At 37.6% G+C, this 24,901-nt stretch overlaps 1 protein-coding gene across 10 annotated transcripts in view; it reads right to left on the bottom strand.

The window, feature by feature from the left end:
* Positions 1–1,507: 1,507 nt before the first annotated feature.
* The window catches only part of LOC110838235 (fizzy-related protein homolog), a 45,894-nt gene continuing 22,500 nt past the window's right edge, over positions 1,508–24,901 (bottom strand). For 2 of the 10 annotated variants that reach the window (XM_022081251.2, XM_087357077.1), the window contains exons 2-10: positions 17,261–17,359; positions 16,680–16,862; positions 12,587–12,730; positions 12,096–12,284; positions 10,556–10,780; positions 10,111–10,243; positions 8,524–8,687; positions 7,205–7,402; positions 1,508–6,805 (exon numbers count right to left, since the gene is read on the bottom strand). In XM_022081251.2, the coding sequence (XP_021936943.1) occupies positions 6,764–6,805; positions 7,205–7,402; positions 8,524–8,687; positions 10,111–10,243; positions 10,556–10,780; positions 12,096–12,284; positions 12,587–12,730; positions 16,680–16,862; positions 17,261–17,353 (1,371 nt within the window). In that variant the 5' untranslated portion in view covers positions 17,354–17,359 and the 3' untranslated portion in view covers positions 1,508–6,763. Of the gene's footprint in view, positions 6,806–7,204; positions 7,403–8,523; positions 8,688–10,110; positions 10,244–10,555; positions 10,781–12,095; positions 12,285–12,586; positions 12,731–16,679; positions 16,863–17,260; positions 17,360–19,762; positions 19,892–22,521; positions 22,733–24,901 lie in introns of those variants that run through there. The other 8 variants (XM_022081257.2, XM_087357082.1, XM_022081252.2 and 5 more) reach the window with 7 other exon arrangements.

Raw genomic sequence — 24,901 nt, 5'->3', positions numbered from 1 at the left:
TGATTTTCTTTTTGCCCTTCATATTCGCTGTGCCTTCTGTTTCCACCATCAATATTATGGTGCTCACCCAACAGGTCTTGAAAATATTCCTGCCATCTTCTTAAGACCTCTGTCCAATTACTTAGGAGGTGACAATCTTTGTCTCTGCAGAACTGTACCCGTGGCTGGTACCCGTTCCTTATTTCATTTACCAGTCTATATAAAATTTCCTACTTTCTCTCTTAGAGTTAAGGTCCTCCAGCTCTTTCACTTTGTCCTCCTCGTATGCCCTTCTTTTCCTCCTATGAATTTTATTCTCTTATTCTCATCTTCCTGTAGTCTTCGACTTCCCCTTGCCTGAACTGCTCCTGGATCATTTTTTGGTAAGCTTCATTCTTTCTTCCTGTGACCTGATCACATTGTTGGTCAAACTATTCGCTGCATCTTTGTCATCTCCTTTCTCCCAACATTTCATCTAGATCTTGCAAAACTGTTTCCTTTACTGCATTCCAACTCTCCTGACATCCCTGGTGAGTGCCATTCATTTTTTGTAAATTTTCCACAAGCTTCTTTCTATGTTCTTGTCTTGCCTCTTCCTCCTTTAACCTTCTCATATCATATATCTTCCTTTAATTGCGAGTTTGTTGGTTTGGGATATAGGATAACCTGTTTCTGATCCTTGCTACTACCAGGTAGTGATCAGTGTTTGTGTTTGCCCCTCTGAAATTGCGCACAACAAAAAGGCCTGACTGGTGCCTACAATAACAACATGGTCCATTTGATTCACTTTTCCTCCATTTGGGGTTCTCCATATCTCCTTTTGGATGTCTTTGTGTGGGAACAATGTTCCTCCAATGATCATTTGATGTCGATTAGCAAAACTAATTAGCCAAGTTCCATTGTCATTGCTTTCACTATGTAGGCTGTGAACTCCAATCAGTGGCTTAGCTCATTCACGTCCCGCCTTTGCATTAATATCGCCAAGGATTATCTTCATGTCATATGATGGGCACACATTATACGCTTTTTCCAAATAGTAATAAAAGATGTCCTTTTTCCCTTTCTGTTTTCTCTTCTGTTGGGGCATGTATTGACATCAAACTATATTTCTGAAATCTTCCTCGTACCCTCTGTATACAGGTTCTGTCATCTATGGTCTTGAAGTCCGTCACCTGCTGTCTCAGTTTCTTACTAACCAGAAACCCTGTTCCAAATTCATGTTTATTACCACAGCTGTGGATATATTTGTAAAATGCTAAATCCTCCAATTTTATTCTTTCCTCCTCCTCAAACAAGCACGTGTATACATGCACATGCCACTCTTTCATAACAAACACTGATAAGATATTGCTTACAAAGTCAAAATTTTTATCTTACCCCAGAATCCTAAACACCAGCAATCAACATTATGTGGGAGTCAATGTCATGATGGGAGAAAGTAACAGAAATGCAGGAAATTAATACTGTCTGAAAATGACATCTTCAAACAGTCACTTGCAATAATAAAGAAATGAAGGAGAAATCTTCATTCATAGTGAAGTATTGATTATTTATTTATGGTTTACTTGAGACTTTCAGTAGAATTTTGCCTTGCGTAAGCAACAAAGTGCAAGTCTGTCCATACGGATGAAACATAAAGTTGCATGAATAACCCTAGTATTCCTCTTGAATTTCATGTCATGAGTTTCAAATATCCATAGCTACATAACCTTTGAGAATCAGACCATGTTCATATGACATTTTACTGGGAATGGTGACAGAAATAAGATCCTGAAGCATTGACATGCCATGAAGCTGCCAGATTTTAAATCCTTCCCAGAGTTGCATGACATGTACAAATAAATGTGAACTGTGACTGTTTGTACACACTACAACAAAAATAATTCACTTGAAATTTTCTTTGTCTGAAATAAATTACTAACACCTTTATGCAGCCTACCAAAATCTTAATGCAACCCTAAAGATGGAGGCAGCGTGTTGCTCTGAAACAGCATAAGTGGCGTAAGATTGTGCAGTGCAACAACACAAGACCACAAAATGAAAATGTATTGGCTTTCAAATATCCTTTATGTAGAACATTTTAATTTCTTTGAAACCGATTTTGTGGTTCTTACTGTTGCATCTTAAAATTAATCAGAGTATAACTTTTTTTTTAGTGTGGACACTGCTCACTGCCCTACAAGTGCTGAAACATGTAACATAGTAAGCAATGTTAATATTTAAATAACTTTCTCTCAATATTTGATACCAATAATAAATTTCTGCCAATATTCCTAAGTCATGATGGTGATAAAAATGGCATGTAGTGAAAAATCTAAATATTAAAAGTGTTTTGTTTTACTCAAAACATGTGCACCACAAATAGTCATATAATATCATACTTTTAGGATCCAGTACAAGAAGAATGTGATGTATCTTTAACAGACTATTGAAACACTACAAAACATGTTTAAAAATTCAAGCTCCACTTAAACCTCAATATGGCATTCATTTTTACATAACAATGTAATTAATGATTTCAGTATCGCTATTCTTCCACCCATACATTGAGTAATCTTTTTATGCATGAAGAAACAATTTCAGTCAAACCTGGAGCCATCACATTTTTGCACTGGACCCATCTATTGCAAGAGAATTCAGGATGAACAGAAGATACACTATGTTATGTTTCTTCTGAAGTGTAAATAACTCAATTTCTAAAGAAAGACAAAGGAGAAACAGATTTTCTAGGAAATGATATAAGAGTGAGAAAATTACATTGTAAATCCTAACAGTTCCTGAGTTCAGAGCTGTGGCTGCACAAAATAATGTTAATGTAAGTAAACAGTAAAGCTGTTCTCATGCTTAATTAACCTTCATCAATTGTGTCAAGGGTTATGTTCTGGTACTGACTAATGGAAACACAGATGCACTGGAAAGTCCTTACAGCAACATTACAAAATAAAAATAGATAAAAAAAGAGATTCTGTTGTCATAAAAAATATTAAAATCCATCATTGCATCAGATATGGTAGATAATGGTTTATATCTCCAAATATGATTTAAACCAAATACCTTCAAAATGTGAGTTGGACTTGATGTGGTAACCAGATGTTCATTAAGGAATAACTAGCTTACTCCAAACAGGAGATTTTTAAATTTAGAGCAAGAAAGAAATGTGACCACTTCTTATTCAGATAAATTTTACTGACACAGAATACTTTCTTTTACCATCATCATCATCATCATCATCATCATCATTGGCTCTACAGCCCTATGTGGGCCCTGGACTTCTCCAAAAGCTTCTTCCATTTCGTGTTGTAACCAGGAAGCTACAATGTGAATAGATGTTACCAACACAACATTGGGGCGTTACTACCCAGGTGCTACCCATAATGCTTGCTTTGTTGAGGCATGGTCCCTGGCAACTGCTGTAGGAGGTTTGCCCTATGGGGAACAAGGCTTTGTCACTCATGCTTCATCCTGGTTTCAGCATAAGTACAAGAATGTGACCTATCATTGCTGGACATATAGCTCAACAAAATTATGTACCCTAAAGAGTACACCATTCCAAACATGCTTTTAAGTGTGCTTGTTAGGATAAATAGTAGCTTATCAGTAAGTAGTGTGGTAATATCTTGAAGTCATGGGTGGCAGTAATGATTCCACATTCTGAAATAGCCACAGATTAACCCTTCAGAATTGATTGAACCAACGGTAGTGACACTCAGTTTCATCTTGCCTAAAATTTAAAAACCTAGTGATGTGGCATTGACATACAGACACAATTTCAAAAATAATAAAATAAAAAACCAAACTGAAAGATTGCTGTCTTCAGGGTTGTTGCACCGTGTAGTCTGGCAGAACTTTACCAATGTTTAAGAGGTCCTTGCTGCCTCCATCATCAGGGCAATGAGTAAGAACCCAGAAGACAGGCAACTTTGTATTCATCCACCATTTATAAAGCTACACTAGTCAACCACAGTTTATTCAAATTTATTCCAATTAATGTAACACTATAAATTAAACTAGTGTTAATAGTTTGTTTGTTTGCTTATTTTATATTCTAACACACTACACGGTATGCAAAGTTTTAAGAATATACTGTGCCATTATTGCAGTGTACCAACTGAATAATGCCAATAACGTATGTAACTTTAAATGAAGCAGCAGGTACAGAAATATAGTTCTGTTACTGCCCAAATAATGAACAACATGAAGATTTCCGTCTTCTGGTTTGTTGCGCTGTGTAGTCTGGTCGATGTTAACCAACGTTTCAGAGGTCATACAGCCTCCGTCATCAGGGTGCCCTGATGATGGCGGCAGTATGACCTCTGAAACGTTGGTTAACATCGACCAGACTACACAGCGCAACAACCCAGAAGACAGAAATCTTCATACTCACCGCTGTGAAAACCTCAAATCTTACATAATGAACAACATGATGTGCAATGTGAGCACTAATCCTGCTTCTTAACCAAAGTATCACAAAATTGTACAGAATGAAAGTTATAATTTAGCAAACAGAAAGAAAGTTCCCTTGGAACATATCTGCAACAATTTTACAAAATAAAGCATTCACTATGTTTAATAAGATCAAGATTTTAAACATCATAGAATTATGTTCAACAGAGTATAATACTGAGGAAACAGATGCAGAAAACCCCAAGGTTAAATATTTTGCAGCTGTGATGTGTCATAACCTTTCTTCTATGTGTGATACTACATTGACCACTGATGGTAACCCCAAATTAGCAGTAATAAAATGAGAGAGTGGTATTATACTCTTTGCAATACTTATGTGTGGCTTTCTGGTGGGTACAAATAAACTTGAACAATAAGCACAAGGTGTGACAGAAAAATCATAAGAAAAGTCCTTTGTGTTCAAGTTCCCCATAGTAACAGAGTGACTATTTAGAATCTTTCTAATAAATAGCTGACAGTAAGACAACAAAATTTCAATATCAAGTACATATTAACAGAAGAAAGAATGGAAATATATGACCTTGGCATCACCATTCATATTGTAAAGCTCGTATGGGTTTTGCACAATAAAACAGGTCTATCAAAAGGAACCATGAAACCTGTTGCAAGATCACTGAAACTATGTAGGATTTGAGGTTTTCATGGCTGTGAGTTTCAAGATGGCTGTCTTTTGGGTTGTTGTGCCATGTAGTCTGGTAGAAGTTTACCAACATTTAAGAGGTCGTCGCTGCCTCCATCATCATCATCCTGATGACAGAAGACAGCCAACTTTAGTTCCAAAGAAGCATATTACACGGAATTCATTTAAAATGCAGCCCCATGACATAATTTCAGGTGTTTTGTCACTTGATGAACACTTGTCACAGACAAACACTTTCTTTGTCCCAAAATTTTGTAACCTTTCTGTGTATTATTGTCTTACTTGGCACTTCCTTGAGAGGATGTGCATTGCTAAATGCTTAATAAACAGCTGAAAATTATTCTGATACAAAGAAATGCTTGAGAATAAGCATCTTCTGCATATGAATACACCTTGTTTGCACAAACACAGCCCAGCTGGTGTGAGCAACAGCCTAGTAACCAGGACAAACTTCGCTGGAATATTAAGGGAAAGTTTGAGAGAGTTCATTACACTGGGCATAACATGCTTCTGATTCCATTTTGGTATCATGGTACATGATACTGGGTTGCATTTTCATTGGTATACCTGTATTTTAGTTATGTTCTGTGATGTACGAACATGTTGGCAAGATATTTTTTTCAAAATACATTTTATAATACAGGAAAACCTTGTGCATTCTCCTTACATGTTTTGTGCTGTATGCTAGACCTGAATTTTTTACTTCCACACTTTGTAAATCTTTTATGTCAACAGAAATATTTGAATTTGAGCCTGCAATTTGTATTACTTTAGTAGAAGTACCACTTCCAGATGCATCCATAAAGGTTTCTTCCACTTTACTACCACAAACTATACATTCACTTTCATGTTTCATAATCACAAATAAATGTCACTCTGTGAAAACAACATTAAAAAAGAAAGTATAATATATACCAAATTTACTCGTATGTAACACACACCCTTTTTTTGGATTAGAAAATTAAAGAAATGAAGTATTTGTGTAACATGTTTAAAAATAAAAATAGTATAGGTAGTGAAGAAAAATAAAATGATTATATAGTGTATGAAGTCTGAAGATCATGCATACAGTGTCAGAATTCATTGTTAAATTTCAGGATAACTACAAGTTAGATTTCCAATGCAAGAATGCTGAAAATGATGTAACGAAGTGTGTCATTTTTAAGTGTGATTTTCAGTGTAATACACATTTTCACCCATTTTAATTTAATTTTTTTTAAGATCCAACAACACCTTAAGATGCATTTAAATGTTTCCTATCCCATGCCAAGATCCAAAAAGCTAGTCAATTTCCATCAGTATGTTCTTTTGGTTCCACCGGAGTCCGATTAAAAATATTCCACTCTATAATAAACGTGATAGAAATCAGATATTTATCAGCACCCTTTTCTAGTTTTTACATCTGTAAAACAGATTCTTATTTCTTTTTCCTTGTTCAAACATAAATACTCTATTAATTTCTTAAAAAAAATACATATATGTAAAGACCAAATAGCTGATTACTTATCAGGAGATTTATGAACCATGTACTTCTGGGTACATGGTATTAAAGAATGAAAATGAGTCTTTTATCCAAAAATATAATTAAATATAAAAACACAACACATGAATTAAATATAACAAAACAAATACAACAAGAAAAGAATATGAACAACACATTAATCAGCATCAGCAGATTCTTCATCGGATGCTGTTGAAAAGATTCAGGGCTGATTTGTTCTCCTGAAACAAGAGGTAAAAATCACATCAAACATTTGTTTTTATACATTTCTAAAAATATAAATTTAAAGAATGTTAATATTACAAGATAGGGAGCTGATGTAGCTCAGTCAGTATAGTGACTGGCTACGGACTGGATGACTGGGGTTTTTCCTCTAGCCTCTGCATCCAGACTGGTTCTGGGGCCCACACAGCCTCCTATCCAATGGGTACTGGGGTCCTTTCCTGGGTGTGATGCTGACCACTCAACCCCAACAAGTGCCGAGGTCAAGAATGAGTAGGAGCTTTATCTCCTCTCCCCCCAAATGCCTGCATTGCATATAGTGGGACAGCTTTACTTTTACTTTTTAATATTACAAGATACTTGTTTCCCTCCCACAATGAATGCATTAAGCATCTTACCTTCTCTAAACGACCTTTGCTGGACATTTTCCAAAGGCAAAGAGTCTCATCCCCAGCGCCGGTTACAATTGCTTCTCCGTCAGGAGACATGGCAAGATAGGTCACTCTAGATGAATGGCCAGTGAGGTTTGCAACCTGTGTCATTCTAGGATATTTCCAAATGCGTATCAGATTTTGAGTGAAGCCATGGGTGCTAATCTACAACAGAAAAATAAATTTCCAGAAGAAATGGAATTAAAAATAAGGTCTAGAATAACCTCCATTGACAAAACATCCATACCAAATCCCATGAAAAATTTTCAGCCATTCTCAGATAACAGGTAATTATGCCAACAATGACACAGCCAATGACAGTGTAACAGGCGATAACATCATCAGTTACTGCAGAGGATCATGGATAATGGCGTCAATGTGGATCGTAATTCAGCTACATTGCAACTTGTAGCAAGTTTTGTTGGTATTACAGATTGCGGAGTACAAGTATGAGTAGCCTCAAACAGAATAATTTCCATGTCAAATGTCATGAAAATCTATTCAGTCATTCTAGAGTTATATGTGTATAGAAGGACAAAGGAAACTTATTACGTGCTCTGCAGGGACTCAAACATGTACTGGCACCAAAAATGTTCCAGAAAAAGGAAACTTTTTCTACATACTTTTAAATGTGGCTAGTTTCTAATGTCTCCAGGAATGATCTTTCCAGGCCTCTGCCAACTCTGGGCAAGTATAGAATCTCCTGTTCAGGTGGGGGCAACCACAGGGCAGATTCCATTAACCCAACCAAAAGGGTGATCATTAAGAGGGGCCCTACAGTTTAATGAGTGCTCTGAACCACAGTGGGGGCCTGGTATACTTCACTTTCCCAAAGCTTTATTTTTGGAAAATGTGAAAACTTCAGTTCATGACCAGAAGCTGAGAAATGTGGATGAATGAAAATCCTGTAAATGCCTCTGTAAACTACAGGTATTGACCTAATGAAAACAGTGAGTGTGAAGCTGACCCTTTTACACTGCTAATATTGAATGAAGGTAAGGAAGTGTCCCAATTGAGATGACTTCACAGTTATAATTTTATGGTTATTTTATGTGCATTCTTCATCCAAGTACAAATGTAGAGATTTTATAAATTATGTCTCCAGTAAATGGAATTTGTAAATTAGGTTTGGAGTGTTAACATATTCACAATATATATTTAAATTTAATCTGATAGGTTTCAAACACTTCACTACCTGTACCAAATATAAAATACAATTCCTACTTCTATCAACAATATCGTTCCAAGTTTAAACTTTAGACTACATCACTATGCAAGCAACTTACCAGTTCAGAGGAATGTTTAGACCAGGCAAGATTACAGACTTGAGATCCAGTGTCTACACACTGCACTGGTAGTCCTGTGAGCGTGTTCCAGAAACGAATACACCGATCAGCTCTGCCTCCACCACTAGCCAAGAATCCATGATGGTGTGGGGACCATGCAATAGCTGTAAAATAAAATTTATTTGTGTATATTACTAAATTGTGTCGAAGTGATCAGTATGATGCATGATGCTGCATAAAATATTAACATAAACAAAGAGAATGGTGGAGGCATGAGGAGAAATGCATAGAAATTTACTTTGGTAATTATAAATGCTGCACAGAACAGTGAAATCAATGACATCCAAAGAATATGAGCACTATGTTGGAGAAACCATAAACTTCTACCAGTTGTATCATGCTCTTCTCATTTTTCTCTTTCAGCAGTATATTAAGAAACATGTAAAGCAGCAAATACTATGCACAATAACTGACTAACTAACTAGATGGCTTACCGAACCTAAAGGTTCATGACCGAATTAACCAAAGCCCTCCACCGGACCCTGTCCTGGGCCAACAAAATCCAGTTTCCTTCAACTCCTATCTCTCATAGATCCCGCCTGAGATTATCATCCCATCTACGTCTAGGTCTCCCCAGCGGTCTCTTCCCTTCAGGTTTCCCAACCAGTACCCGGTGCACACCTCTTGTCCCATCCATGCGCGCTACATGCCCCGCCCATCTCATTCTTCTCGACTTAATCACCCTGACAATATTGGGGGAGGAGTACAGATTTTTAAGCTCATCATTATGCAGTTTTCTCCATGCCCCATCGTCTTCCCTCTTAGGCCCAAATATCCTCCTCAACACCTATTCTCAAACACCTGCAATCTGTGTTCCTCCCTCTGAGTGAGAGACCATGTGTCACACCCATACAAAACAACAGGCAAGATTATTGTTTTGTATACTTTAATTTTCAGGTTCTTAGAAATCAGACGGGAAGACAAAATATTTTGAACTATGAAGTAGCAAGCATTTCCAGAATTTAATATCCTCCTAACTTCCTCATGAGTGTCATTTTGATTTGTTATTGTTGTTCCCAGATATTTGAACATTGTAACCCAGGGAAATACAGGGAAAATAAATACATTTTCTGAATTCTTAAAGACTGTTTATAGGCAAGTACTGGAGGCATACAACTACCTCTGGTTTAAAAAAATGTATTAGATGATCCAGAGCATATCAATTAATACTGTAGACATGGTGTGTTGGCTTTTCACAAAGTTACTCCTATTGTTTTCAGTTAACCTCTCCATGATCAATATTTTTTTGAAAATATGATCCAAAAATATCATATTGTTTTTATTTTACATTTAGAATAAATCTACAAAAATGATAGTATAACTATAGTTAATGTAAAGCAGACGGAAGCCACACATGGGCAATGATCGGAATTACAATGCTTGCATCACTTCTGGTTTCAAGTTCTTGATTTTTGCTGCAGCACAGAGTGCACAAACTCTTGACAATATAATAGCAATATCTACTTGCTTCACAGAATTTTATTTTAATCTCTTATAAATGGTGATGACAAACACAATGATTCATACCTTTCACTGCTGACGAATGTTGAGTGTAAGTCTGGACAGGTGACAGTGAATGGAGATTCCAAACATGGAGGCGATTGTCATTGCCACCGGAGGCCAGGGTCTGCTTGTCTGGTGACCACTTCAAGCCGCAAACCTTTAAAGAAAAGATACTTTCAGTAATTCAAATTGATAACAATAATTTTAAAACATATTTTTCACCCTTCAACAATAACAGCAATATTTTATGTGAGATCTGATGTTCTCACAATGATGAATATGTTTACACTGTTCTTCTGGGTTGTGGTGGGATGTGGAGATGTACTATCTTCATTTTCAGAGCTGAAGATGGAGACGGCATGTATATCCAAAACTCTGGTATCTATGTCAGTCCACATGGTGTCACAATCGAGAAAAACAATAACAACTATTTTGCAGTAATAACAAAATTAATAACACTTTTACTCACCTCTAGTTGATGGCCAACCAATCTTCTCTCTGTCACAAGACTAGGAGTTCTGACATCACGTTGTAAGATAAGTTTATCGCGACTTCCCGATGAGAGAACATCACCATTCCAAGCAAGTGCTCCAACTCTGTCTGAATGGCCTTGCAGCTCATTAACTTGTGAATTTACTGCAACATCCCAGACTTGCACGTAGCCATGATGTGTGCCTACTGCTACCAAATTTCCCTACAAATGCAACAAAACAGGTCATAAATGTGTCCTACAATAAGATCCAATCCTAAATTATGACAGAGGTGATATGATGGGTTATCAATTCAGTAAAATTTCCTGGTCAGAATATGCATATTCTTACCTATTATCTACAGTTGTTGCAGAATATGGCCATAATATTTCATTTATATAAAATTATGACATCCTGGAAGAACAGAATACAGACAAATACATTGTGGTTCGTAGGTCTTCATGGCCGGAGCAGTTTATATAAGACCTTCAGTACTGGCCCTATCTCATACACACCTTGAATGTGTGTAACTGCAATATTTGCCAAAATGATGGTTAACACTAAAAAATTGAATGGCTCTCACCCAGAAACAGAAGTAACACAGACAAATACATGTATCATGAAATAAATACTGCTCCTCTTGACAAAAATCTCCATAAGACAAGCTACTATAATTTTTGGGGTTGGTCTCCCTCAGTCGGCAGGCTGAAGACACAATCCTTTACCACCTTCCCCCAGAAGTTTGTAACAAGAAATCCAAATTCTCCAGATTTTTTTAATGCACAAAACAGTAAACTTCAGAAATACCAAGATGTTTCCTTTGTCATGGATATAAAACATAAAATAAAAAGCAGAAAGAACCCACAGAAATGGGGTTAGCAGTTGACACTGATTCAAGAGTAGTATAAGGAAGATAGCTAGAAGCAGAACTGCAGTAAGAACAAGAGGCCAATATTGGTAAAAGTTGAAATGGGGACTTTGGAAACTTTCAGAATTCAGAACAGAAGTCCAGAGACTCAATGAGCATGAGACAGGCCTGAGGAAAGTGAGATTATGACCAGCAATAAGGAGTCAAATCTGACTAATAACTTAGCCCTTCTTATTTCTTTGTTGCTCTAAGAGACAGGGGCCTTTGTTTGCTCTAGCTTCACATGCAAATTCTACAAGTCATGTGTTAGTTACAGTTCAATGAAACCCCTAATAATATAGTACAGAAAATCACAGTATAATGCAGTGTCAGAGGGGAAGAGGTTATGAAAAGCTCATGAAATATTGGCCACTTTATAACAAGACCTGTTAGCCAATAGACAATTGTTTAATTTGTAAACCAACAATTATGTCAAATAGTAATATAGTGACGGGTGACTAAAGGCTGCATCTACTTTATGCACTGCAAACTAATTTTGCAATACAATTAATAATGCATTTATGCATAACATATCCTTTAAAGATTAACAACCAAAACAGCAATAATCATATTCCAGTTTAAAAGAAATACTTTTCAATGACCTACGCAAAAATAGTTTGACCAATACTTACACGCTCATTCCATGCAACTGAAGTTACAGAGTTGCCATCTCCAAATAAATCACAAAGCCTTGTAACTTGACTAGTGTATAAAGACCAAAGATATACACAACTTCCTAATCCCACACTTAATACATTCTGTAAAGACCAGTCAATAAGATTGAGGTAGAAGTTATCTTCAAGCTCAGGGGCATCCAACACCTTAAAGAAAAAGACACAAACTTCAATAAATCAGGAAAATTAATGAAGTACAGCACATGAAACTCCCAATGCTTCATATAAAAAGAAGAACGTTGTAAATATTTGACAATTCACACACTATCATTGTCTCATAGCTTGAGCTGGCAGTACAGCTCATCATAAAATCAAAACAGCCACATCAGCAAAGTCAGATTTCATCAGAGAAGAGAAGAGAATCAAACACTGAGATATGATGTGAAGTGAGTGCAGACACTTCGTTTGTGCATATTAGAAGATTAAAACTAATACAAGCTATGACTAACCCTGAAAGGTTTTTGTGATATTTCACGTGTTGCTTTTCTTGCTGACCTAAGCAACGTCTGGCTTTCTGCACTAAGCGGTGACAAAGAATAAGCCAGAGAAGCTTCACCACGATGGCCAATTACATTCTCATTTGGAGTTGTGAACTGTAAGAGAACAGAAATAAATCTTTGATAACAGGTATGACATTTACTTACAATGCACAAATTATACACAGTTTTCAGTTTCAATCTAAAGCAACAAGAAAATGGCTGTCATCTGGGTTGTAGTGTCACGTAGTGTTATAGAAGTTCACCAAGGTTTCAAATGTGCTTCCTGCCTCCATCACCAGGGCAAGGAGCAGTTGTGATGATGGAATGGTTGGAGGCATGGGACCATGTCTTAGTCTCTCCAATGCAGTTGGAAGTACAGGGAACAAAGTTGTTCAGCTTTCTTGAATCAAAGGGTTTTCATTCTCAAAATGAAGTGATCAATAGCTTTCCCATACAGGTTTACCTAGTGAGATTATAGGTTCACATGGCAGCAAATATGAAGATGGCTCTCTTCCGGGTTGTTGCACTATGTAGTCCAGCAGAAGTTAACCGACATCATTTCAGAAATACTTGCTCCCTCTGCTATTATACTCGCCCCTGTGATAACCTCAAATCTCACAAAATCTACATAGTACATTTCTGATATCTGACAGTTCTGTTTCCACTTAACTTATACATTTCCCTTATTGTCAATATTACAACACTGCCTCTAAATAGAAGAATCACAATAATCAACCCAACACCCTTTAAAATCCTTGTAGAAGCATGTCAATATGTTTGCAGTATGACATGATGTTACTCTTGCAGCAGAACGCCAGAATGAGATTTATAACATGTACTAAATCTGTGATGGTACACCTTCCTTGATATGTGACTAATAAGGGTCAGGTCGAAACCTCACATGAAATTTTGCTAGTCTACAGAGCCCAACTATTAATGATTGTACATAAAATTTCAGCTGCTGATACGTTGTGCAAGGGTGCGGAACAATTGCTAAAAATTCGAATGTACAGTTTAAATTTGCACCATCGCGCACGCATCTGACGGCAGTGCGCCTGGCAGTGGCACGGTAATCAACGGTACATTGCAGCGGAGAGTGTGGACTAGGCGCTGAGAAGGCAGCGAAAGACTCTACGCGTTCTGCGAGCTCTGCTTGATACCTAATATAAAATATCCTAGAGAAGTTATTATTATTAAGTGTTCTGTCTTACGACAGGTCCATTGCTCTTCCCAAAAAGAGCTCTCCAGTTGTCCCTATTCTCGGCTTCTCGTTTTAATTCCTGGAACGTCATCTTCTTTCCTTGTTTCAGGTCGTCGGTTAGCTGTATCAATCTTCTTCCTAGTCCTCTCTTTCCTTCAACCTGGCCTTCGGTGATATCACTCATTAATCCATTCCTTCTCATAATATTTCCCAGCCAGTTAGCTTTCCTTCGTGTAATCGCCTGCAGAATGCTTCTTTGCTCGTTGACTCTCCTCAATACTTCTTCGTTGGTCACTCGATCCGTCCACCTGATCTTCTCTATTCTTCTCCAACACCACATTTCAAAACTCTCCAGGTATTTCTGTTCCTTCTTCCTGAGTGTCCAAGTCTCTGCTCCATACAGCGCGACACTCCATACGTAACACTTCACTAGTTTCTTCTTCATCTCCAAGCCCAACTTGCTAGTGAGAAGGATCCTCTTCTTGACGAAAGCTGCCTTGGCTATGGCTATCCTTGCTTTTACTTCCTTGGTGCATAGGGCGTCCGTCGTGACTATGCTTCTCAAGTACTTGAAATGCTCCACATTCTCCAGCTGTTGGTTTCCAATTACAACGTTCAATGGTTCTGCTCTCGGTGCTATCCTCATTACCTTTGATTTTTCAATGTTGATTTCCATTCCATACTCTCTACCTGTTTCCACTAACTTGTCCATCATATTCTGTAATTCCTCCTCTACCTTCGCCAATACTACTAAGTCGTCTGCATACTTTACAGTCTTTATCACTCTTCCTCCAATTTTGAAGTCTCCTGTTCCCTCCAGAGCTTCCTTGGCAAGCCATTCCCCATACAGGTTAAAAAGAATTGGTGATAAGCAGCATCCCTGTCTTACACCTCTACCTATCTCAACGCTGTTGGTGTCTCCTGAGTCCAGTCTCACTTTGACTTTTTGCTGCATGTACAGGTTTTTGATTAGTCTTCTATCTCTCCAATCAATTCCAATTCTCTGTAGGATCCTCATTAATTTCTTCCATTTTACTCGATCGAAAGCCTTCTTCCAGTCGATGAAGCAGGCACATACTTCTTCCTTGACATCGAGAACTCTCTCTGAAATTATTCTCATAACTCCGATGGCATCTCTGGTTCCTCTTCCTCTCCTGAATCCAAATTGGTCGTCTCCCATCATTTCCTCTATCTTCTTTTCTAGTCTTTTAGTCAGTATTCTCGTCATTATCTTCGCCGCATGTGAGATTAGGCTGATGGTCCTGTAATCGCCGCACTTCTTGGAATTCTTTTTCTTTTTCTTCTGTAATGGAATCATTGTTACCCTAGAGAAGTACCCGTCAAAAATGACGGGAAAATTTAAGTAGTACTTAAAACGGATTTTTATTGAAAAGTCTAACAAAGCAGCACATAAAAATTAAAATCATTATCTATCTGCTTAATTAAAGAATATAGTATGATTTAAGGTGGTGAAACATCTGTTTTCCTGCGTTGTGTATTAGTACACATGTACATACTAGGCCATGGATGAGTGAACATTCTTTTGTTTCATTGAATTGCTTCCACAAAGCACCATATAAAACACCTGCGTAGTAATAGATTCCTCTGTACGTACTTATTCAATAAATTGAGCGCGCGCGCGTGTGTGTGTAATTTTCTCGTGTCTTTTACTGCCCTCTCGTCGCCTGGCCAACGCACACCCTTGCACGGTGAATACCGCACCACTGCTTTGACGCTCCGCTGTTAAGCGCGTGCGCAGTGGCGCAAATTTTAACTGTACATTCTAAATTTGAGCAATTTTTTCGCACCCTTGCATAGCGTATCAGTAGCTCAAATTTTGTATACAATCATTACTAGATGGGCTCTGTAGACGAGCAAATTTTCAGGTGAGGTTTCGACCTGACCAACCAGACCATACTCTTGTAAGGTGGAATCAAATAACAACAGGAATCCTGTCTGCCTTGCACTCTGATTATTGCTTTTTGTTTATTAACAAAATATTACTGGATCGCGCATTATTTACACACAAACAAATACATCTTCTTTTTTCAATATCACAATCTATGTGTTTTGGTATACGCTTCCGATTGCTCTTCGTAAGATTAAACATGGAAATTTTAAAACATATAGTTCAATAATATACAGAGAGAGTTTAAACCAGTGTTAACACTGGGAGTCTCATATCCATATGTGATGTTAGAAATAATGCGTCTTCCACAATACCATCTATGCTACCAGTGATTACAGATGTCAAAGCAAAGCGCTGTCATCTCTTGTTTTGCTATTGAACCTAGTTACATACTTTGAAAAAGTCCTTCATATTAATTAACGTTTTTCTTAAAATTAGGCACTCATCTTGTCTGCATAGCGTCTGGCATGCATAAATGTAATTAATGCAAGGCAGAGAAAAATCCGTGTGTGAGAAAATATGAGGAAATTATGAATGATTGAATTTATAATGCCAGATGCACACTTACACTATGTTCAGTTACAGATTTAGAAAATCGTAAGTGCTTGATTTTTGTACCATAGTCTATCAACTACATCAGTCAAGTACTTTTCCATTTCTACTGAAAGCATTAATAGAAGGTACAGTCCCGCCACATGTACCAATGATGCCAACTGAATATACCAAACTTTTATATTTTTAATATGAATATGGTTTCACCCAAGGACAACTTTCCTTTGTATAATCCTACTTCATTTGTTCTTTTCTATTTCAATGTACATATTACATACTTTAAGAGCTTTAACTATTACTGGCAGGCATGTTTCAATGAATCAAACTAATGTTATTATTATTATTATTATTATTATTATTATTATTATTATTATTATTGTTAATGTTGTTGTTGTTCTTACTGTTATTGTCTGATATCTATTAGTGTAGGGGAATCGTACCCGAAAGAGGGATGATCCCTCCAATGACTTCACATCACAGTGGCCTTTAAAATCTTTAATCTTTGCACAAAGAAGTTCATTTTTCAGTAGACAAGAATACGCCAATCTGCCATGACTTCCTTCACAATTTTCACGGCCAGGCTCCTATATTTAAAAAGACAAAATTTTCATTGACATTTCTAAAACTAGCTTATATTAAGATAATTTCACAAAGCTTATATACAATGGGGAAATAACAACTTCAAGCAAAACACCTGACGGGAAATGAGGTGTAGAAGTACATCATAAAATAGTAGTTTTAAATAATGGCGTGATGCTGAATCAAAAGAAAATAAATCTTTGATAATCTAATAATGTTTTTGTACAGTGCAATTGTAGTCCATTAAGAAGAAACCAATTTCTGTGGATAAGGTTTCATTTAAATATCTAAAAATGTACCGTCACGAAATAAATTGTTCTCATCCTCGATACAACATACTAACTTCATCTATCCACTACTTTTATAAAGTCACAAAAATCATAACTTAATGAAAAACACTTACTGTGATCATAGCAAACTTAGTTTCCCAATTGTTTCCAGCACGTGACGGAATAAAACGATCACTGCTGCTGATGCGCCCTGCACTCTGATACATCGGTGACTGCAAGAAAGGAAAAGATGACAGTAGAAACTCACATTTCCTTTATCCATATATTCTAAAGTCATTAAGAGAACTGTTTTCTGGGGTACTGTGCCAAGTAGCTTGGTAGAAGTCTACAGATGTTTCAGAGGTGCTTGCTGCCTTCATCATCATGGCTATGGAGGCCGAATGCACGTCTGAAATGTTGGCAGATTTCTAACAGACTACGTGTTGCAACATCCAAAAGACAGTAATCTTCATACCTGCTGCCATGAGAACCTGATATGTCACCAGTATATAAATATGTAACACTTTTAATTCAGTACTTAATCCGTATTTAATGTCAGAGAAAAATTCTTATACTGAACTGCACACTTAATGTATCAGAAATCACAATGCTCTGTTTGCCTGAATACGAGAAAAAGGCAGTTGCAAACTTTAGCAAGTGAAAACCTAGAAGCGTCTTCAGTTCATACACTAGAGTGACAAATGACTACAGTCAAAATGTCTTTATCACCACTAAACAGTACAATAATGGACAAAGTTATCAGAACAAGATATTTATGTAGTTGGTACAAAAGACAATAAGATCATTCTAATATCTACAAACAAAAGCTAATAATACAGCACTTTAAAATAATGAAATACGTATTTTATAGACAGGCATTGTTCAGGCATCAAGAATGTTACACCTTTACATTGTTGAAAATAACAGCACTGAAGTATGCTTTACATGTGCCATTTTTCGGCGAACGAAGCTTTATGGCCAACCCTGTGCCCCTATTTTGTAGCATAAAAAAGGTATTATTTTGTCAAATTTGACAAATTTCAAATGACCTTCTCACTCTGCTATCAGTATCAGACGCCGTGATGAACCACTTTTCATACCCAAGATAAAAGGTACATTCAAAGTTGTGTATCTTTTAACCTCTGATTTTGTTTAAGGTAAAAGACGAGAAGGCAAAGGACTAACTAACAAGATGGCTTAGGGAAACCAAAGGTTCATCCCCGAATTAACCAAAGCCCTCCACCTGTCCCTGGCCTGGGCCAACAAAATTCTTTCACCTTCAACTCCTATCTCCCATAAATCCCGCCTGAGATTATCCTCCCATCTACGTCTAGGTCTCCCCAGCGGTCTCTTCCCCTCAGGCTTCCCAACCAATACCCGGTGCACACATTTCGCCCCATCCATGCGCGCCACATGTTCCACCCATCTCATTCTTCTTTACTTAAATACCCTGACACTACCGGGGGAGGTCAACAAATCTGTTAACTCATTTTTCTGCAGATTTCTCCAGACCCCATCGTCTTCTCTCCTAGGCCCAAATATCCTCCTCAACACCCTATTCTCAAACTCCTGCAATCTGTGTTCCTCCCTCAGAGTGAGAGACCATGTTCCGCACCCATACAAAACAACAGGCAAGATTATTGTTTTGTACACTTTAATTTTCAGGTTCTTAGACATCAGACGGGAAGACAAAATGTTTTGAACTGAGAAGTAGCAAGCATTTCATGAATTTAGTCTCCTCCTAACTTCCTCATGAGTATCATTTTGATTTGTTATTGTTGTTCCCAAATATTTGAACTTTGTAGCACTTTCAAAGGATTTATCAACCACCCTAAGATAATTCTGCCCGCCTATCTGCTGACGACGAGATACTAACATGTACTTAGTTTTTTCTGAATTTACTTCTAGCCCCACCTGTCTACTAGCTTCTACTAAAACTTATGTGTTCCTCTTTAGCAAAATAGGAGTTACCACATTAAATTTAAGATGTGTCTAGTCTAAATATATTATGTATCGGATCTATCAAAAAGCATTTCCGGCTCTTTAGATAGGGCAGTATTTCAAACCACGTTATATCTGCGCAACGAAAAGCGCATCACTGCAATGCCTTCTCTTATGCAGGGTATGGAGTTTTAAATACTGTTTAGCGTTAACGTAGCTGTAATGCACATGGGGAGGAATCGATAAGGGCAAAGGGCTGCAAACTTCTGCTGGATGCGTTCCAGTTTGTTGGCGTCAGTAGTCACAATATAATCCCAAACGACCGAGGCGTACTCGAGCTTGGATCTAACTAAGGTTACATATAACATATACAGGCAATCGAGAGAAGAGAACGAAAAGGTTAATGTGCGAACAAGACCCAGAAACTTAATACACTATAAATATATGTAGTCAACATGGCTGTGGAATCGGAGTTTAGAGACAACAAACTTTCCCAGGACTTTAATAGCGTCGGTGCCTGTTGTAGAGGACTGAAAAGTTTATAATCGAAGATATAAATTGACAGTGGAACCACGGTTCCGGAGAATCTGACGTAAATACGTCTCTGTATTTAAATTATATTTAAGCAATAAATACAATGAATGTAATGTAATGAAATGAAATGTAATGTCAAAATTATCTAGTCTACGACGTACTTCTACAAGCGACTCACAGCTCAGCTCTTTCCGCAAAAACGTAAGCGAGTTTTTGACGGCAGTAATGTAACACAACAATACAGAGTAAACAGATGAAGTTTCCTAGGTAACACAACAATTCACGCAAGCTGACCATTGTTGTCGGTCTATATTTACACATTGTTGTTATGGATTTACACGTTTTCCTAGGTAACAACAATACCGAGTAAACACTACGTTCCATAGGTAACCATTGTTGTCGATTTGTTGATACGGATCGTACACATTTTCGTTACACGTTTTCCTTTCACTTTCTTGCCGAATGACCCTTCCGTATATTATTATTATTATTATTTATTATTGACTGCAAATGGGTTTATACCCGGTGGCAGTGTCCTACAATAACATACAAAACAATGAGACAGAACAGAACAATGAGATACATCAACACAATGAGACAGAACAAAACAATAAACAAAAGGACACAACAATAACAATAAGACACAATAAACAATGAGATACATCAACACAGAGACAGAACAAAACAATAAAAAAAGGACACAACAAAAACAATATGACACACAAACAATGAGATACATCAACACAATGAGACAGAACAAAACAATAAACAAAAGGACACAACAAAAACAATAAGACACAATAAACAATGAGATACATCAACACAATAAGACAGAACAAAACAATAAACAACAGGACACAACAAAAACAATAAGACACAACAATGAGATACATCAACACAGAGACAGAACAAAACAATAAAAAAGGACACAACAAAAACAACACATCCCACTCAAAATCAACCAACTCATAAATTACAAAACCATCCAACCTCAAGTACTTAACTTAAAAAAAAGAACTTAATACCACCTAGACATAAGACAACAACTGTAATGTATTACAAACGTCATGAACTGATGCACTCACACAACAATACAACATACCACACTCAAAATAAAACATCTGACACACAATAAAAAAAAACACATCCACTAATTAATCACAATACTTAGAGTAGAATATAAAGTCCGCTCTCAGTACATGAAAATTTTATCCCAAAGAACTACAGCCCTTCATCACTTGGAGACTAAGACACTTCACTTCCCTTATCACCATTTATTCCCAACTTAATAACCCTTAGCTTGTAACTACGTTTCTGACCCTCTTTCTAAAGGTGCCTAATTTACAGGGGAAAGACTCTAGCACGCCTGGAGGTAATTGGTTCCAGCTTCTTATGGTCCTATTTACAAAGGAATATTTGCCTACATCCGTTCTTTGTTTCCTAGTCCTAATTTTCAGAGTATGATCGTCCCTGCCCAGGTAGCATGGCTTTAATAATCTATCCTCTATCATTTTCCAAGCCCGGCCCCCCGTGTATGCTTTGAAAAGGGCGCACATTCGGGCTATCAATCTACGCTGTGCCAATGTTTCCCAACCAGATTCGTTCGTGAAATTTGCAAATTTAGCCGCTCTCTTCTGCACCCGATTTAGGGCTCTTACCTGTCCTTCCCTGTAAGGGTCCCAACACACAGCTCCATATTCAAGTATCGGTCTCACTAGCGACGTATAAGCTAAACGTTTCGTATTGTTATTTCCCTTTTTTAGTATACGCATTACGAAATGGAGAGCCTTCCATGCTTTAATTAGTGTATAATTCACATGATCTGCCCAGCTCAGATCACTGCGAATAAGTATTCCTAAGTACTTAAAGCTATTTGCCTCTGGAATTAATTGATCCCCAAAAAAGTAACTCAGCTTATCCTTCACCCTAGCTCTATTGAAGCTGACTGCTTTACTTTTACCTGGATTTATCTTCATTTCATTTTCTACCGCCCATTCCCATAATCTATTCATATCTGTCTGTAACTTATCAATGTCACTACTATCCATTATTTTCCTGTATACTATACAATCATCAGCGAAAAGCCGTATATTTGAATCAATGTTTTTCCAAATATCATTAACATAAGCTAGGAATAGCAAGGGACCTAATACGCTCCCTTGCGGCACTCCTGACGTTACCCTGACTTCATGAGATAGCTGTCCGTCCACTCTTACTCTTTGCGAACGTCCTATGAGAAATTCCTTTACCCATAACACTACCCTCAAGTCCACACCGGTTGCAGCAATTTTTGTAATCAGCCTATCGTGTGGGACTAAATCGAATGCCTTTGAGAAATCTATTATAACCGCATCAGTCCTGATTCCCTCGTCCAATGAATCAGCAACATCTTGACAAACCGTGACTACTTGACTTTCGCATGAGTACCCTGGTCTAAACCCATGTTGACCCTCATATAACCACTCACTCCTTTCCCAGACTTGCCTTAGATACCCTGCTATAACGTGCTCCATTTGCTTACAAACCACCGAGGTTAAACTGACCGGTCTATAGTTCCCAACTACCGATCGATCTCCCCCTTTATAAATAGGGACCACTATAGCCTTCTTCCAGTCCCCTGGGATAGAATTGTTGTTCATCGTTACCTCCAGCAGACGCGCAAGGTATGGAATCATTGCTTCCCCACCTAACTTTAAAATTTCCCCGGGGATGCCATCTGGTCCGACGGATTTATTTTTCCCGATTGCTGCTATCCGTTTCCTTATGATATTGATACTAATGGTAAACGTTTTATCTGAATCTGTTGATTGGATAAGCTGGTTAAGCTGGACGTATTTACGTCAAAAACAGTAATTGGGATGTAAATGAAGATATGTAAATGTAATAATCATTAATAATAATGTAAATAGGAATTTCTTACCTCACTGTTTGTTCAAGCGAAAGAGACCTCGTTGTCCACCAGCAAAAATAAAATGGAGAGAGTGGAGTAAAGTATCACAAACTGTTAATAAGATATGTACTTGGGTTATTCTGAAAGGTTTATAATAGCACAAAAGTATCTCGTCTACGACGCACTTCTTCTACGAGCGATTCAAAGCTAAGTTCTTTTCACACTAACAACAGCCGATTGTTGATGACAGTATAAACTAATACAACAATGCAGAAGAAAACTGTGACGTAACAATTATTGTTTCTTCCATACAGAAATGGAGTGCATTACAGTCTATTCAGCCAATTATATTGCACACAGAGATTAATAATAAAAATAAAACAAATTCTTCAGAACTCGTTAAAAAGCTTTAACAAATTTCATGGATCATGAAATCTAATGTGGAAGAATTATTTTCGCATATACGCTCCTTTTATTAATCATTTGATGCCGAAGCTCGTCTAAACATCATTGAAAAAATTTAGTCCGTACCGCAAAGAAAACACTACACTTCACCATTACAAAGATCAACCGGTTACTGAATTTTAAGGAAAGACGAAAAACGCGAAATTATCGAGAAAGAACGACTCTAGATAAAGCGCTCCGAAAGGAGCGCGTTGCTCTAGTAGACTATAATGTACGCAATGTGTTTTCTTTTATTTGTATGATAAAGCCGATGGCAGAACTCGATTCAGCGATTTTGGCCGCTGAGATTTGTGAATTGGAATCTCGGAGCGAGTTTGTGGAAGGGATGGCAGAGAGTAATATATAATTTTATCTTCTTCACAACTCTTCGGTCCTCTTCCAAATTTTCCACTCCTGAGAGAGTTTCGATTTCTGACATATCACACGATTCATCACCACCGCCGCTGCTGTCCAATCCATTATCTTCAATTATAATGCATTCAATAGCGTCTTCAATTATGCCTTCTTGTTCATAATTAATTTTTTCTAGTTTTTACACATGCCGACATATATTCTCCCATTCCTCTTGCCCAATTTATTCGAATCTCTGGCGACATAGTAGCTCGACGTCCTTAATTTTAAATGTCGTGTTTTTGCTTGCAACCCATTATTTTACATCTGCCCAAATAAGATCAATGGTACGGCGGAAGTCTGAGCAAAGTACGTTCTTTGTCTGCAGAAATATGATCTATCACATAACATTTTTGCTTTGACTTATTTGATTTGATGAAATCGTGCAGTTGAGCTTTCAAGACGTCACAAAATGGGATGTTTTTTTTCCAATAGCCAGGCTTTTATTTCGTCCTTCTTTGACTAAGATATCGGTGGTTTGTCTGTCTGAGTGTTGTGATTCGAGGCGTTATCAATGACCAAATAGGAGATTGCAAGGAACAGGTGGCATGCTGATATCACAGCACAGTCACAAGACAACAATATCAGGCTTCCACACTGCTGTACTGACGCAGACTGTACAGAACGACGGAAACTCCTACCTTCCTTCCTTCATTGAGTGGTCCGCATATTGGGCTCTCCCTACAAAGTCAGCGGCCATAATCGCTGAATCGAGTTCTACATGCATGGATTAGCACTTTTTTCGAATTGTCGTGAAAACTAAGTTGTCGGTGAAGTTCAGTGCGTAACAGTAACCACAGCAGCTTGTTGCGTTTCATTTTTAAACGATGATGAACCAACTGACAAGTGTGAAATCTTCATATTAACTGCTGGCATCGAAGTGAAGAAATGTAAATTCTGTGTCTGTAAATTAAAATCGTAGAAGGTCAATGTACGTGATCCTACTTTATTAAAAGGCGCCGGAAAAACTTTTTGATAGATCCGATACATGATATATTTAGACTAGACGCATTTTAAATTTAATTTGGTAACAATTATTTTGATAAAGAGGAACACCAAAGCTTTACTTGACGTTAGTAGAAACTTGAGAATGAGTGAGGTTTATCGAGCTTTTCCTCAGTTTTAAGTCAAATACAAGGGTATAATTCAAAAGGAGGATGGCCCTCCAACCACAAATCATTGAGGCCTTCAGCTGACATGAACCCCCCCACCCCAATTCACAGAGCGACCTCTGTGTTCAAATTCCAGAGATCCATCCAATCAAAATACTTTTCATGAACTACAAGTTGCCTGACGGGAAAACCTCCCACCAGCAGGAACAGACCCTGAATAGTCGAGGCTTACCCCGAGTTAAGGGCGGTTCACACGGAGTCGTGGACCAGGCGAGAACACTACTCTATTTGAGTGAGTCACACGACCTGCGTAATCGACCTGCTTAATAACGCCCGTCTCCAGTTCCCACTTGACTTCGCAAATGCTTCTTCTCGCCTTCAGAGTCACGGTGTTTGAAAATGGCACACGACTGACTTGGTCGTGATCACTCCAACATGCCGGA

This window comes from Zootermopsis nevadensis, unplaced genomic scaffold, assembly GCF_977971745.1.
Source record: "Zootermopsis nevadensis isolate Lab colony 2312 unplaced genomic scaffold, Znev_1.0 Znev_ptg000028l, whole genome shotgun sequence".
In the NCBI taxonomy this organism is placed as follows: domain Eukaryota; kingdom Metazoa; phylum Arthropoda; class Insecta; order Blattodea; family Termopsidae; genus Zootermopsis; species Zootermopsis nevadensis.
This window is presented reverse-complemented; position numbering and strand designations above follow the sequence as displayed.